The 16263-nt window shown below is 37.1% G+C and overlaps 1 protein-coding gene across 5 annotated transcripts in view; it reads left to right on the top strand.

The window, feature by feature from the left end:
- The window catches only part of CEP152 (centrosomal protein 152), an 86023-nt gene extending 70440 nt beyond the window's left edge, over positions 1 to 15583 (top strand). For 3 of the 5 annotated variants that reach the window (XM_058541529.1, XM_058541526.1, XM_058541527.1), the window contains exons 21-27: positions 402 to 543; positions 5027 to 5194; positions 8451 to 8547; positions 9114 to 9217; positions 11279 to 11435; positions 11683 to 11786; positions 14198 to 15583. In XM_058541529.1, the coding sequence (XP_058397512.1) occupies positions 402 to 543; positions 5027 to 5194; positions 8451 to 8547; positions 9114 to 9217; positions 11279 to 11435; positions 11683 to 11786; positions 14198 to 15237 (1812 nt within the window). In that variant the 3' untranslated portion in view covers positions 15238 to 15583. The remainder of the gene's footprint in view (positions 1 to 401; positions 544 to 5026; positions 5195 to 8450; positions 8548 to 9113; positions 9218 to 11278; positions 11436 to 11682; positions 11787 to 14197) is intronic. The other 2 variants (XM_058541531.1, XM_058541530.1) reach the window with 1 other exon arrangement.
- Positions 15584 to 16263: the final 680 nt, after the last annotated feature.

The following is a 16263-nucleotide window of genomic DNA, read 5'->3' as shown; positions in this document are numbered from 1 at the left end:
TAATGAATTTGACCCCTGAATGAAAATGTTCTGGATTTTCCAGAATAATTCTGATTTCACATAATCTATCCTGTGGTTTGATCACATAAACCATTAAAATATGTTAAATTGGTGTGTGTGTGTGCACGCGTGCACGTGCAAACTATATCTTCTGTCTGCCTCATAGCTGGCCCACCAGTCCTCTGTCAGATAATATTGTAATTTGGAAAATATGGTCATAGGAGATTAGTTCTTAATAATGATAGTATTCATGGAACACCCTAAGAAAAATATTGGTGGTAGTTTAGGCAAGATTTTTTTCAGGCAATGTTTTCTTTTTATATTTTTAATATTAGCATTTTAAATAGAGAACTGTGTAGCAATTTTAATTAGGCATTAACTATGAAGATAACCTATTTCAGAGAAATATGGCCAAGGTGTCTAAGGATCCTGCTACAGGAGTCACTGGCAGAGGAGACCCTGGAGTCCCTGCAGCCCTTCCTGCAACCACTTCCAGACACCACACTCAGCCCTTGTTCTTGCAAGAGACAGAAGCAGAAGCTGGTAATGGGATTTTATTCCTACTGGTCTTTGTAACACCCACTGTAACATCCATCACAGTTCCAGGGGGTTGCTATGAGGATAAAAGGAAATAACAATTGTGTGCAGTTTTTATAAGTGAACAAATGTGTAATATTACTCCTGCTTGTGTGTCGTCTGCCTGGATTTCCTTGTGCATTTAGAAGACAGGTTGCTTTAGGCCCTCTTCCTTCTGTCTTTTCATGGTCTTCCCTCCATTCATAAGCAGTTCTTATAAGAAGGATAATGAGAATTTTATAGAGCACTCATGTTTTTATTCCCTGGCTTTATTGAGAAATCAAGGGTTTCACACAAGAGAATTGCCAAATAACTGAGACCTTTTCATTCAAATTACCGAAGCTGATTTCACCGGTTTTTTAATGGAAATCTTTCTGAAGAGCGTGGGGTGTTTTCTGATTTATTTGTGAGTTTCTTGAGGTCAGGGGCAGTGTTTTTATCTCTTCCTCTCCAACTCATGGCAGAGGGAATGGCACGTAGTTTATGTTTCTTGAATATCTGATGGATTAATAGTTTAACTTAATGACTTAGAGTTGTCATTATGAAAAGTAATGATTGTACTGTACTACAGCCCCTTGAGGTACTCAGAGCTCACTGAGAAATATCGGGCTTATGTTGCCTATTCACTGAGATTTCTGACTAGGAATTGGCATATCCTGTATTACTTCCAGTCCTTTTTTTAGGATATTGACCCCTTGCAGTCTGCTTCTTCTCTCCACATACAAGCACATACACACACACACACTCTTTCTGTTTCTTAGCTGCTGTCTCCATTGTAAGCTGGAAAAGAACTAAGAATTGCCAGAGCAAATCAGATGTTATAAGTCAGTAACCTTAGTTTCCACACATTTCTAATTCAGTAGGCAGTATTACCAGAATCCTAGAGAACCTCTGCCTTTCCTAAGAAGTCAGTTGACAGTTATTTTTCTCATCATCTGTAGACCCTTTTCCCTTATTTCTAGGTACTAGATGGTTGAGAATATCTTTTTTTTTTTTTTTTTGTGAGGAAAATCAGCCGTGAGCTAACATCTGTGCTAATCCTCCTCTTTTTTTGCTGAGGAAGACTGGCTCTGAGCTAAAATCTATTGCCAATCCTCCTCCTTTTTTTTCCCCAAAGCCCCAGTAGATAGTTGTATGTCATAGTTGCACATCCTTCTAGTTGCTGTATGTGGGACGTGGCCTCAGCATGGCTGGAGAAGTGGTGCGTCGGTGCGCGCCCGGATCCGAACCCCGGCCGCCAGTAGTGGAGCGCACGCACTTAACCGCTAAGCCACAGGGCCGGCCCCGGTTGAGAATATCTTATTGCCAATTAGGTACATGGTATTACTACCTTAATTTGTATTTTGCTTCTTACTTTTCAGTGTCATTTTATGTCTCTTGTTATATTTGGAATAACCTGAGAATTATTTTTTAATTTGTGAAATGGGTAGAAACAAGTTTTAGATATTATTTGGCTTTGGAAAGTTCTAGCAATATGAAAGAAATTAGTTTTGACTTAAGAAAAATCAGACTATAAAAGGATTTAGTTTTCTTTCTTCAATCTTTTCTCCCTAAAAACAAACACATTAACAAATTCATTAGAAAGGATTAAGTAATTCAAAACATATATTAAGTAATAAAAGTCTTTTACAATCCTACCACCAAAGAATACCACTGTTAACAGTTTGGTTGTATTCTCCTAATATCTTATCATTTTTTAAAGTAATTTAAGCATTAATTATGAAATACTTGATACATGCAAAGAATATATATATGCACATGTAGTAAGTAATGAAGCCTAACAACCAGGAACCCACTATTCTACTTAAGAAGTGGAACATCACCAATGTTGTTGAAGACCTGTGTGTGTTTCACCACAATTCCATCCCTGTTACTTCCCCACAATCCGAGGTAACAAATATTCTATTTAAAAATTATTCTCTTGTTTTTCTTATGTTTTGACCAAATATATATATCCTGAAAAAGCTGGTGCTTTATTTTGTCTTCTAACATTATAAAAATGGTTTAATACTCATTATAGTCTTTGTAACTTGCATTTTTATACTTAATATCAAACTTTTAAGATTTGTCTGTATTAATGCATATAACTCTAATTCATTCCTTTTTCATTGCAGTATAGTATTCCATCATATGAATATACTATAATTTATCTATTCTCTTGTCAGTGGGCATTTGCCTGGTTTCCAGTTTTACAACAGTATCTTAAATGAAAAATACAAATGCCGTGTATGGTACCAAGTGATGCTTCATTAATCCTTTGATGCTCATGAACGTAAATGCTGCCATTTAAATGAAACTAAAAAGTCAGGAGAAAGCTAAGAATAATTTTGCTGGACCAATGATTTTACATCAACATTTTAGATACTGGCCTCTGAGCCTGTGCCAGTTTATATTCCTACTTAATTATATCAATTATATTAATAGTAATAATTTACTTTTTGTATCATTTTTATATAGTATTTAAATTTTATAAATTCTATATATTACTAGTAGCAATAGCTATTATTTATTGTGTACTTGTTCTATGCCAGGTACTGTGCCAAACAATTTTTATACATTTATACCTCCTGACAGTTTTAAATCTTTTTTCATTTGGAGATAATTTCAAACTTACAGAAAAGTTGCAAAAATAAAAAAGTTGCAAAGAACACTTATATACCCTTTACCTGCCTATACCTATTGATAACATTTTACCTTATTTTGTGCTCTTCTCTGTGTATGTATATGTGAACATTTCAATTTTTCCTGAACCATTTGAGGATGTTATATACATTATGCCCTTTTACCCCTAAGTACTTCAGTGTGCATTTCCCAAAAATAGGAATTTTTCTTGTATAACCTTAGTACAGCAAATTGCACATTAGATGAAAATATTGTATCAATCTACTGTTTGTATTCTCATTTTTTTCAATTGACCCAATAATGTCTTTTATAGCATTTTTTTCCTCTGCAGAAAAGGAATCTGTCTGGGGTCAGGTATTACGTTTACTTGTTATGTCTCTTTGCTCTCCTTTTTTTTTTTTTGTGAGGAAGATTCGCCCTGTGCTAACATCTGTGCCCATCTTCCTCTATTTTGTATGTGGGTCGCTGCCACAGCATGGCTGATGAGTGGTGCATAGGTCTGTGCCCAGGATCCGAACCTGCGAACCCCAGACTGCCAATGCAGAGCACGCAAACTTAACCGCTACACCACTGGGCCACCTCCTCTCTTTGCTCTCCTTTAATCTAGGATATTTCCACAGCCTCTCTTTGCCGTTTATGGCACTGACGTTTTTGAGAGATGTATTGTCTGCTCTCCCAACACTGCCTTTCCCTCAGCTTTTCCTAGAACTGTGCTCATTTTGAGTTTGTTTCTTCATGATTAGACTCAGGTTGTGTTTTCTTTGCTGGAACACCGCATAGGTGGCGTGTTATCACATCTGGAGGTGTACAATGTCCATTTGTCTATTGTTGGAGAGGTTTGTTTGAGCACCTGGTCAAAGCGTTGTCCAGTTTCTTCCCTGTATAATTGCTGGGTTTTTCCCCCTTTGAAACTAATAAGCAATCTGCGGGGAGACACCTTTAAGACCATGAACATATCCTTCTCCTCATTAAAATTTTCCCTGTGTTTATCAATCATTGACGATGCTTGTCTGATCCAGTCTTTACTATGGTGGTTGCAAAAGTATAATTTTTCCATCTTCAGACCTCCCTCCACTTTTACCACTTGGCACTTGGCATGTTCTTATAATCAAGAATCCTCCCCTCTAGTTCGTCTGTGTAGTTATTTATTTGTCTATCTGTTTATTTATGTGTTTATCTATCTGTCCGTCTACGTACCCACCTACCTACCAGCTTACCCGCCTATCCATCCATCCATCTCATTATCAGTAGGATTATTGTTATGACTCATGGATTTCTATTTTTTTCCAATACTTTATAATTCACTACTATATTTAATTAGTGTTCAAATTGTCCCAGATTCAGCTAGTGGAGTCCCTTCAAACTGGCTCCTATGTCCTTGTGATATGCCTGTAATTTTGAGTAATTAGTTACTTTCTGGCATAGCAAAATATTCTAGTCTCATCTTGTATATACCACGTCTTAACACTGGAGTCAGCCATTTCTTGAAGATCCTTGTTTTCTTAAAGTGGGAAATGATATTCAATACTAAGATCTGAGCATTATGTTTCATAGCAATTTTTAAAATAGATGGTATTATTCAATTTTACGTATTAAAAAACTAAGTTTCAGAGAGGTTAATACACTCTGAGTCACACAGCCGATAAATAATGGAAAGAGGACTTAAACCCAAGTTTCTCTCTCTCAAGCATCCTTCTCTTTTAAGTTACACTGTAGCCTTTAGTCACATCATCTGGTTTCCTTCCTCTCTTCCTTCCTTCCTTTCTTTCTTTTTGGTAGTTCTTAGTCTAAATTGATATAAAAGTTTGCTATCATTTAATTTTTGCAGATAAAAAAAAGATCCTTGAAATTAAAGATTCATACTGTGGACACTGCTTCCAAGAACTTGAAAAGACAAAGCAGGAATGTCAAGATCTGAAAAGAAAACTGGAGAAATGCTGTAGGCATCTTCAGCATTTAGAAAGGAAGCACAAAGCTGTAGTGGAAAAAATCGGAGGTTAGCATTTAAAGTAGCACAGCTACCACTATAAATCCCTTTGATCCTTGTTGAAATGTTCAAGTGTGGCATTTTAATTAACGTAGGCCCTGATTCTCTTTGGGGATTAATGTAAACTAATTTGGACCTTATTTTACTTAACCAAATTATTATTACTGAACTCAGAGGAAAATTGGAGCTCTCATTAAAAGGTCACATTCTTTTCTTCCTTTTTTGATTGAGCAGATATTGAGTGCCCAGTATGTATCAAGCAGTGTTCTAGGCACTGGGGATATAGCAGTGAATACATCAGACAAAATTCCGGTTCTGACGGAGATGTACAAGACTCTGTTCCCTTCCTTCAAGAAGCTTATCATCAAGAGAGGAGAACTAAAAACAGATTAGTAAATAGTTGCAGCATTGAGTGCTACTGGCAGTATGTTCGTGTGAACTTGGAAGAAAGGATGTTAATGAACTCTTCCTCCTGTTAGAGTTGGGGAAGGCTTGACTAAGCCTGGAAAGATGACGCTGTTTGCCTAAGAGACCAGCATTCTAGGCAGAGGGAGAAAACGTGAACACAGCACGTTCACGTGGGTGTTCTGGGTCTGATCTGGCCTCCTTCCAGCCCATTCTTCCCAGTGCTGTCAGGGAAATTGTCTAAAAGGGACATCCTCTGCTGTTTCATCCTGCTCTTCTGAAGAAGGGAAGCTATTGGGCTTATGAGGGTGCTCCCTCCAACCTTCACTATTCTCTTATATCCCCTGCTCTATACTCCTTACATTTGAAATATTTCGGATTCCTGAACTGGGCAGGAATTTTCTTTTACTGCTGGGCCTTGCATACGATGTTCCCTCTCATTCTTACTTTGGCCTAACTCTTCCTCATCCTTTACAATTCAGCTGAGAAGATGCCTTAGCTGCAGAGCCCTCCTTGATTTTCCTGTGTGGATTAGGTGGGCGGCTTCTGTGCGGCCCCATAGTACGTGACTCCTCCTCCATTACCATTCTATGTTTAATTTTTTGGTTACTTGTCAATATCCTTTCCAACCTATAAGTTCCCTGAGAATAAGGAGTATGTCTTATCTTGTTCATCCTTGTAGTCATGGTGTCCGTTACACACCAGACAATAACAAATGTTTGAATGAATGGAGGACTGAATGCAAGGGTCCCAAAAAATTGCATCGTGCAGAAAAGACCAGGTGCGTAGGTTCACTTGTTTTCTCCATTCACCTCTATCGCTTGCCTGGGCAATGGTCACCTCCTGACTCTTTCTGCTTCCAATCTTGCCCCTCCATCCATTCTCCAGCAGGCAGCATGAGTGACCCTTCAAAAGAGTAAATTGAATGATGACACTTTTTATTTAAAGCCCTTCAGTGGCCCTTCATATTTCAGTATGAAATACGAACACTTAATTGAACATAGTTTAAGAAGCCTTTCATGATCCAGCATCTGCCAGTCCCTCAGCGTCATCTTCCCCCAGCCCTCTTCTTCTTTTATAGAGAATTATTCTCTTATTCTCTCATTCCCTTTTCTCTGGACCTCTTTTCATCTCTCCCTTCACCAGGACATGTCTTCCTATCCTGATCATGTTGCCTGGCTGACTCCTACTCATCTCCCCCCCTACATTACTTCTTCAGGGGGCTTTCCGAACCACCTCAGACTTGGTTATGTTCTTCTCTTAGACATTCCCCACAGCTCCTGTGATTTTTATAATGTTCATCGTCCTAGCAATTATATTTTGTCTGTATTCTCTTCTGGAGTGTGGACTCGATGGTGACAAGGATCTAGTCCTGTCCCAGCACTTAGCACCATCCCTGGCATCACAACACCTTCGGTAAATGTTGTTGACTAAGAGAAGCCACCTCCGTCCCCCTGCTGCCTACTAAGTCTGTTAGAGATAGCTAATAATTACTTCAAGGCAAGAAAGGGTTTTAAGAATTTTGAGAGAAAAATTTTAACAACTACAATTCCCATGGTGATTGCTTAGCTCTTTCATCGAGGCCAGGAGAGTAAATGAGAGATTTGTCTAATTGTAGATGTAGATACAATGTAGCTATTGTAAAATTTGAAGAGAATCAAGAAAATTTCTTTTACATAATAAAATGACAAGGGCAGTTGGATATGATTATTATTTATAAATAATATTTAGCACCATACATTGTGATCATGGAATAGTTATTCTATATAGTGCTGTTTGAGGCTGATATCTTCTTTAATTCCTAGGCCTAGAAATAATCCAAGAAAGTTGGTCCTGAGCTCAAAACAATGGGCTGATAAAAGGGGTCAGGGTCAGAAGTTAAGTCATTTGATAGTTTGATTTCAATGTTTGTCTTCATGTGAATCTAAAAACATTAGTTGATAATACTTTTGCTATTGGGGTTGCTTCTTTTTCGTTTCTTAAATTCCATTTTCTATTGTCTGGGAGCATTTATTGAAAAGTGATAGAGTAAGAATGAGTGGTTTAAAATATACAAGTTATATCAATTACTAGGGGGAATTGATTGATTCATTCCCTAACTTATTGGGTGTGTTGAGAGGGTGACAAAGCAGGAAACATGGGATGCCATATTCATATTTATTAAATATTGGTATTGCCAAGTCTTGTATAAGGTGCTGTGCCTTTATTTTATTTCTATTCTAATCTTCAAGATAGGTAATACTCTCCCATTTTACATACGAAAAACTCAGGTTCAGAAAGGTTAAGTAATTTGCGTAAGCCATCCAGCTGGTAAGAAGCAGAGCTAGGATTTAAACCTACATCTCTCTGACTCTGAGATTCATGCTTTGTCCCCTGTACCACATGGACTCCATCAGTCTCCTCATCCTCATTTTAAAGTTCAAAGAATTGAAAATCTTATATTAAATCTGAAAATGACACCTACTTAAACTTAATTTTCTTTGTATCTTGTACTGACATGCTTGTTCAATGATCATTTATATGAGCATAGACTCTACACCAGAATCCACAAGGAGCATGGAATTAGAAAACCTAGTATGTTTCTACAGAACTTCAGTCTAACAGGAAAACAAAACACATACATATGGAACTATTCCAGGACAGTGTGTAAGCCACAAGAAGAAGAAGATGGAGCACAGATTTTTAAGTGCTGAGCAAACAGAACAGGGAGTGGTCAGATTAGACCATCAGGGAATGAAGGGCAGAGGCAGCAACTGGACATTTCAGTCTCCTCTAAATGTTCGCACTGGGAACTTAAAGGGCAGGAAGACTCAGAAAGAAAAAAGACATTGACCAGTATACTATAAACTTTCCTTTTTAGGAGATGATACTGGAGCTGTTGAAGAATTAATAGAAGGAAACAATGACAGGAAGAATAAACTGGAAGAGCCAGGAACACTTTGTAAAACACCCCCAAGGTAGACGTTTCCTATTTAAAAAAATTGTTCTTTGCATCTTTACATTTTTTTATATTGATTACAACAATAATAGCATACCAAGAATATCAATGGTTGTTATTGTTATACAGCAAGAGGTATAAAAGAGAAGAAAATCTTCTAAAACCTTATCCCCAGAAGATACCCCCTGTTAACCTCTTGTTTCATATCATTTAAGCCCTTTTATACACACACGACACACGCACATGTTTTAAAAATTGAGATTATTGTATATTTTGTAACCTTTTGTTAACTTAATATTATAAGATAAACATTTCCCCTTGTCATTAGATGTTCTCCTATAATGTGCTTTTCAGTAGCTGCATAGATTTTCATCACGTGGATTTATCATGATTTATTTAAGTAACCATAACAATTTAAATTGTTTCCATTTTTCTCCCATTTTAAATAACTGTATAGTAAAGATCTTCATATATGAATTTTTTAGTACATCTCAGTTTATTTTATTGGAATATATAGATATATATTTTTTTCAAATGAAGTTTTTCACTTACAATCTGTTTTTGCAATCTTTGGTTTGTTTTTAGGTCGTTGTCAGAAGGGGCCATTGAAAATGCTTGCCTGCCATGCAATAGGTTGGCCTTGGAAGAACTTCGTGGGCAGTATATTAAAGCTGTAAAAAAAATTAAGCGTAAGTCCCTAAAGAGAGTCTTAAGATTTTAAGGTGGTTTGAGTATTTTTTGTTACTAGCAGTAGTAATTTGTGGGAATTTTCCAAACTACCTTGTTCTGGGATCTTACCTGCTTTTAGAAGAGATCATTGATACCTTTTCTAAATTATGCAGTAGTGGATCATTTTGCCCAAGTAATATCTTTTGGAAGTGACATGAGGATAAAGTTAGTTTTATACTCTTAATTATCCTGTTTCTTTTTTAGACACTAACATTAAACTAAAAATTTTATAATCTTACAACTTAACTAATGCCAAAGAAAATGTCATATCAATTATTGCTTCCTACCATAAACTTTTAAGGACTATGGAAAATGGATCTAGTTAGGAGTAGTTGTGTTATTTCTCATTATTTTGTTAATGGATTAGTCACAGATGTAAATTTATCAAGTCCTTTGCAGTACGGGGGGTGCAGCACACCCTGCAGGGCATCTCTCTGGTTTATGCTTTCCCGGTAGAATACCTCCTGGTTTTTAATTACAGTGTTGCATAGATTGTATGTTTGTCCCAGAACAATAACCAGTGTTTATACAGGAGAAATGTGTTTGCCTCCTAAAATTGCATTCATTTTTAACAAAATGAGTAGGAAAGGTCTCAAGTTCCAAATGTAATTGGTAGATCATCAGAATCATGTGTAGATGTTTTCAAAAGCCCACTCAGTATCAGTGAAGAGAATTCACTCCTCAGTTGTTGCTGGTGCTGGCAGAGGCCATATTATTACAAACAAAGCAACTTTTTGTTAACAATCCTTAACTGGGAATTTTAAGCATTTTTTTTTTTTAATTCTAATATGATAACTTTTGTGTGTTTATGTGGGTGTGTTGTTTTATGTTTTAGAAGTTGGTTGGAACTTTCGTGGTTTTTTTTTTGTTTTGTTTTGTTTTTTTGTGAGGAAGATCAGCCCTGAGCTAACATCCATGCCAATCCTCCTCTTGCTGAGGAAGACTGGCCCTGGGCTAACATCCATGCCCATCTTCCTCCACTTTATGTGGGACGCTGCCGCAGCATGGCCTGACAAGCAGTGCATCGGTGCCTGCCCGGGATCCGAACCCAGGCCACCAGCAGCGGAGCGCGCGCACTTAACTGCTACGCCACGGGCCAGCCCCGGAGCTTTCGTGTTGACATGTACTCCATTTTAATTTTTCCCACTTCAAATAATGAAAATAGTCTTCCAGTCAGTATTTTGGCATAGAACATCTAATTTTCAGGAAAAGCTTACTGATATTGAGGGAGATTCCTCTATGAGTTGGATCCTTAGTATAACAGGGATGGTGATATTGTAAAGGAAGGGTGTAGCCCTGGAATTAGTAAAAAATGTTAACCTAAAATAATGGTAGTCCCAATCAAAGCATGTGGAGTTAAAGATAAAAAGACAACTTGAAAGTTGTGAACTATTTTTAAATGTAAATTCAGACGGTAACATAAGTCTCATCCCTCTCCCTGCGATAGCATTTTGTACAATCTCTCACGGATTGTGATATTATATTTGGTTGGATACTCATAAGTGCTGCTGAAAGAATTGAATAAATAGTGAAACATGGATTTTCAGAGCAAAAGAAAGCAGAGGAATCTGAGTCTCTTCAGCTCCTGTTGCCTCATTCTGTCTTTCGTGTCTGCTTCCCTCTTCCTCTCTGCCTCACGCTTCCTATATATTTCTTTCTTCTCTTCCCTTCACCAGACATAGTATATAATTGAAATGCATAAGCTTCTGTGCCTCATATTTATGGTGTTTTCTTGCCTCAGTGTTTCAGAATATGACAGAATTTCCCTAGGGAATATGCTATGTTTCCCTACCATATGTGGCTGTCATCATTCTAAAAGGAACTTTTAGATTATTTGTCCTTTGAGTCTACCAAAACGATGATCTGAAATACTCCATTTGAATGATTGTGGAAAAATATAATGCTTAAACTGTACCTCCAGTCACTTCATTTCCCAGAAAACTGATCTGAAGTCTGCCTCTCCTGGTTTTGAACAACTGCTAATAAACATGCATTTTGTGGGAATTTCCCCCCCCCCCCAGGTGATATGCTCCGTTATATTCAGGAGAGTAAGGAAAGAGCTGCGGAAATGGTAAAAGCAGAGGTGCTGCGAGAACGTCAAGAAACCGCCCGAAAGATGCGCAAATATTATTTGACTTGCCTCCAACAGATTTTGCAGGATAATGGAAAACAGGAAGGGTAAGTTCAGTCTAAACAAACAATGTGTCCTGAGAGGACTGGACAACGTGTTGTCATTTTCTAAGCATTTTCCTTAACCACAAAATTAACTATTTCTATATGATCAGCCATTGGGTGTTAGGAGAGGCTTATGTCTGTGCTACCCTAAATGTTGGCAGAGCTAATAGGAAAACAGAAATCCTGGGACTAAGGAAACTCATTTTTTCCTTTAAACTATATTAATTTAATATTCTGGAATTCCCCACAGGGCTGAGAAAAAGATTATGAATGCTGCTAGCAAACTTGCTACAATGGCAAAATTGCTGGAAACGCCTATTTCTAATAGATCCCAGAGCAAAACTACAGAGTCAGGTATGTCAAAATGAATCACTTGAAGGGTTTTTCTCTCCATTCTTTTTTAGCTATTTAATATTTTCAGTATGAAAAAAAGCAGGAATGTAAGGAGTGAGAGTTTCATTTATAAAGTTGTACGTGTGTTTTACTTAAATTGGAAACTTACAAAAAAGAGCGTAGTTTCCAGTTCAAGTAGGCAGACTGAGCATACCCATTAGCTTTCTATTGCTGCTTCCATCCCTTGAAATGATGGAAAAGATTTTAAACAACAAATAAAGAAGGCGAAAAAGAAGAAATTATAACTGGGCTTTAAAAAGTTTCAAATGATAGACCAGAAGCTATGAGAAATCCCTGAAAGAAAGAAAAACAGTATAAGATTGAAGATGGAAACTTCAGTTCAAAACTGCCAGAAGATGACAGCTACAAGTAGGAGCAATGTGGAAACTGGTCCACTCATGAAGGTGGCATGTCCCAGAAGTAATAAGCCCAGGGGATAGCAATGGGGTAATTAGTTGCTGTTCTAGAGCAACAGTAACGAGGCAGAGTCACCCTCTTTATTTCTTTTTCTCCTCTCCCTTCCCTAGCCCCAATATTGGGCAACGTAAGAGCAACAGGAACAGAGAGTCTGGGGACAGGACAGTGCTCTAGATGGCTAGCCACAGCGAGGGGGAACTGAGAGCCCACATGCCCAGAGTACCAGCTATTACCCTGCAGCTTGTTTCTTCCCACTCCATTCCCAACTCCTTTCAACAAGCAGTGCAAACAGATACTGTACTCAGGACATCTCAAAGATAAGCATTCAACCAAGAATCACCATATATTTATAGAAAGCCAGCACCATGATAAAAGACACCAAACTCAAAACAAGGCAAAAGTAAAAACCAGCAGAACTTATACCTAAGGAAATAGAATTAATAGAACAAACAATAGGACCTGAGAATGTTAGAAAAGTATAGTATTCTCAGAAAGATGTAAGAGGATATTGTAGAGGAAACTAACAATATGCTAAGATTTTTACTGTTTTCAAGGAGGGGATATAGATACTGATAACTCCACCATTGCTAGAAAAATACAGGTTTCAGTATGTGTATTAAAATTTAAGGATAACCAGTAGAGAAATAGAATGTATAATTTTCAAACTAGTAGGGGAAAGACTTGGAAGAAAACGTTTTTAATCTAACAGAATCAAGAAAGAGGGAAAATACAACTGGAAAGAATGGGTAACTAGAAAATAATAGTAGGTTGAAACATCAACAATCACACTAAATGTAAACAGTTTAAACTCGCTTATTAAAAAAACCACAACTTTAAGTTTTTAAAAATCCAGGCATATGTTATTTTTACAGGAACATCATCTAAAATTCAAAATAAAGGGATGGAGGGTGATATACCAAGCAATGCAGTGTTGATGTTAGATAAATTATAGAGTTAAATACAATATTAGGTAAATTAGACTTAGCATTAAAAGGGACCAAAGTGATAGTTCATAATGATCAGGGATGTTACAGCCTCCCAAGAAGCTATGAATGGGTTCTTTATATACATAATAAAATAGCTTTAGAATATATAAAGCAAAAGCTGATGGAAAAACACGAAAAAATTGGTAGATTTCCAGTTATACTGGGGGATTTTGAACATATCTGTGGGGAAATGGGGATTTTGAACATATCTGTGGGGAAATGTGGTTTTTGAACTTATGGAAAGCTTGAAGCAGAGATTGCTCAGGAATCTACAAGTCTGATGTTGGTAAACATTCCTCAAATAGAAGCGCAAAGGCGAACCTTGGATATAAAAGCACAGTGGCATATAACAAGAAAAGAATTTTCTAGATTTGGGGCAACAGTGTGCAAATAATGTCCCCAGGAGAAGCAAACCCTTTTCATGGACTCTAGGGACCGAGGTACACAATTCTGAGATATGATGCCTCTGATTCTACATTATGTGGCTGCTTTGCCTCTGATCAGATTTAGTGTCTTAGCTAGTTAAATCAGAAGTCTGTTTTAGCTTTTACAGAGTCTGTGTGTGTGAGTGTGTGTGTGTGTGTGTGTGTCTGTGTGTGTGTGTAGGTGTTGGGGTTCTTCCAGCAAACTTCATTCATCAGAAATTCCATTCTTGGCATCAGATTATGATCGGAAACATTGCAATTGGCTCTTGAAATGCTGTAACATCTATTAAAAAGAAAATAATAGTTCAGGTGGATAGCAATAATAATATATCAGATTTCAGTAACAATTACCTAGCTTTATCTAATGGATATATGTAAAAGAATATTTTAAAATGTCCAGCACCGATGTATTTTCTTTGAGAACGATTAAAATATATATGCATTCTTTGGAAATACATAAAAACAAATTTTTTTCTCCTCTTTCAATGTTCATTTTCTCCTAATTTTATTTTCCCCTAATTTTGTGTTTCCTTGTATACAATAGAACTGCCTCTGACTTCAGAGATGCTGATTGGAGTTGAAAAATCAAAAAGAAATGATGTGAATCAGAATTTACCATGTCACATTGAAAGCAAATCAAACAGTGTACACACCAGCCCCAGAAATATGTGCGACCAAGTTCCCAAGAGGAGGGCTGCTTGTAACTTACAAAGGCGGTTAGAGGACGCAGAGCACCAGGACGTAAAGCATGTGGGTTCCAAAGGGTCACATTCAGACTTGCAGTCCGGGGATAACAGTTACAAACACCTAGACATTTTGCCAAGGAATGTTTCTCCTGAGTTTGTTCCTTGCGAAGGTGAAAGAGGCTTCGGTTTGCACAAGAAGACAGACCTCCTCAGTGATACCGGCTCTGACTCACTTCAGCATTCAGCCACATACTCCTTTCTTGGATCCTTCGGAAATAAACCCTTACCTAGATATACCCCTAGTCTTTCTGAGTCCGGATCCACACGTATAAACTTTCGAGGTCCTAATGAAAGACTTGGTTTAAAAGTGTATAAGTGTAACCCACTAATGGAAAGTGAAAATGCTGCATCTGAGAAAAGTCAAAGTTTGGGTGTTCAGGAAGCTCCAGTAAAGGATGGAGGGGATCTTAGTGACTCTGTAGGCTGGCATTCCAGCAGTACCGCTTTACCCTGCAACAGCCAGGAAGTGTCATTTTCACATGGGAGGCCACAAGAAACCCTGGATACACTGGCTGAATCTGTTAATTTCAAACAGTTTTCAGCAGCCAGTTGTCTTTCAGACACGGAGAAAAAGAACATGATTTGTCGACCGATGAAATGTCAGAGTGGTCACACTCCAGATCTGTCAGAAGAAACCACATATTCCCAGCCGAGGAAGATTGGTATGACTCTTGGACACCCACCTCACCATAAGGCTGATATAGCAAAGTCAGAATTCAAAAAACTGAGCAGTACAGTACCATCTTCAGTGTGTCGGCACCCTGTGAAAAAATTAATCCCTCCTCTATCTAGCCAACAAGATAGTGGCTTTGATAGCCCATTTGTCAATCTAGACTAATTGTTGTATAGTATTTAAGGAGAATCATTAATATATTGACAAGAAAACTGGAAGAGAAGACTTCATACTGAAAAATTTGTGGGCTTTGCCTATTTTGAGATGTTTTAATAACATCTGACTATCATGAGTAAAGTACTCTCATAAAATAACTTGAGATATTAATGTTGCCTTAATCTTCCAAAGGCCTGATGATATATGTGTAAGCTGCTTCTGTGTGGTGCTTATATTTGGTTGCTAAACCATCTATTTTTGTACTTATAAACTAGCTCTTTGTGCAGTGTTAAATTATTTAAATAAATTTGCGTATGGTCTGTAGAATTGTTATACATTATTTTATAGTTCATAATATAGAAATGTTATATTGACATGTTTGAAGTTCATCCAGAAAAAAATATAAACTTTGATGATTTGTACGTATGATCAGCCAAATTTAATTTTTGAAATTAGCCATGTTTAATGAGGCTATAGATTTACTCTAGACATACTTTTCCTGGAAATATCTACTGAAAATTTTGATTCTTTCAATTAGGAAAAGAGGTTTTTACAAGGATTGCCACAAAATACATAGCTGTATCCTGGTTTCATTATTTAAATTTTTTTTTAGTTGACATATGCGTTATTTCAAATCTCCTGTGACATCTAGAGACTTTGTCTCTTTTATGGTTTCACAGTCTTTCTTTCATCTGAAATATGTTTTTTAATGAAAATAATAAGCTTTGTCATATAGCAAAAAATTTTGAACTATTACACTTTTCTATTCATTTATAGTGCAGAATTGGCTAACATTAATGCTGTGGGTTGAAGGTTGTAATTCTAAACTATGCAGAAATGAATGACCATCTAACCATACTGTTGTTTCTAGATGAACTTTTTTTCAGATTCCTGGAGATGGATATGAAAGTTTTAGGTGTATGCAAGTGCTTCAAGAAAATAGTTACTATAGCTTTCTCTCATATCTACCACGCTTAACCATATTATAGACTGTATTTGTGGGTTGATCCAGTATATTTTTCCACCAGGCTAACT

Source organism: Diceros bicornis, chromosome 5, assembly GCF_020826845.1.
Source record: "Diceros bicornis minor isolate mBicDic1 chromosome 5, mDicBic1.mat.cur, whole genome shotgun sequence".
Lineage (NCBI taxonomy): Eukaryota > Metazoa > Chordata > Mammalia > Perissodactyla > Rhinocerotidae > Diceros > Diceros bicornis.
This window is presented reverse-complemented; position numbering and strand designations above follow the sequence as displayed.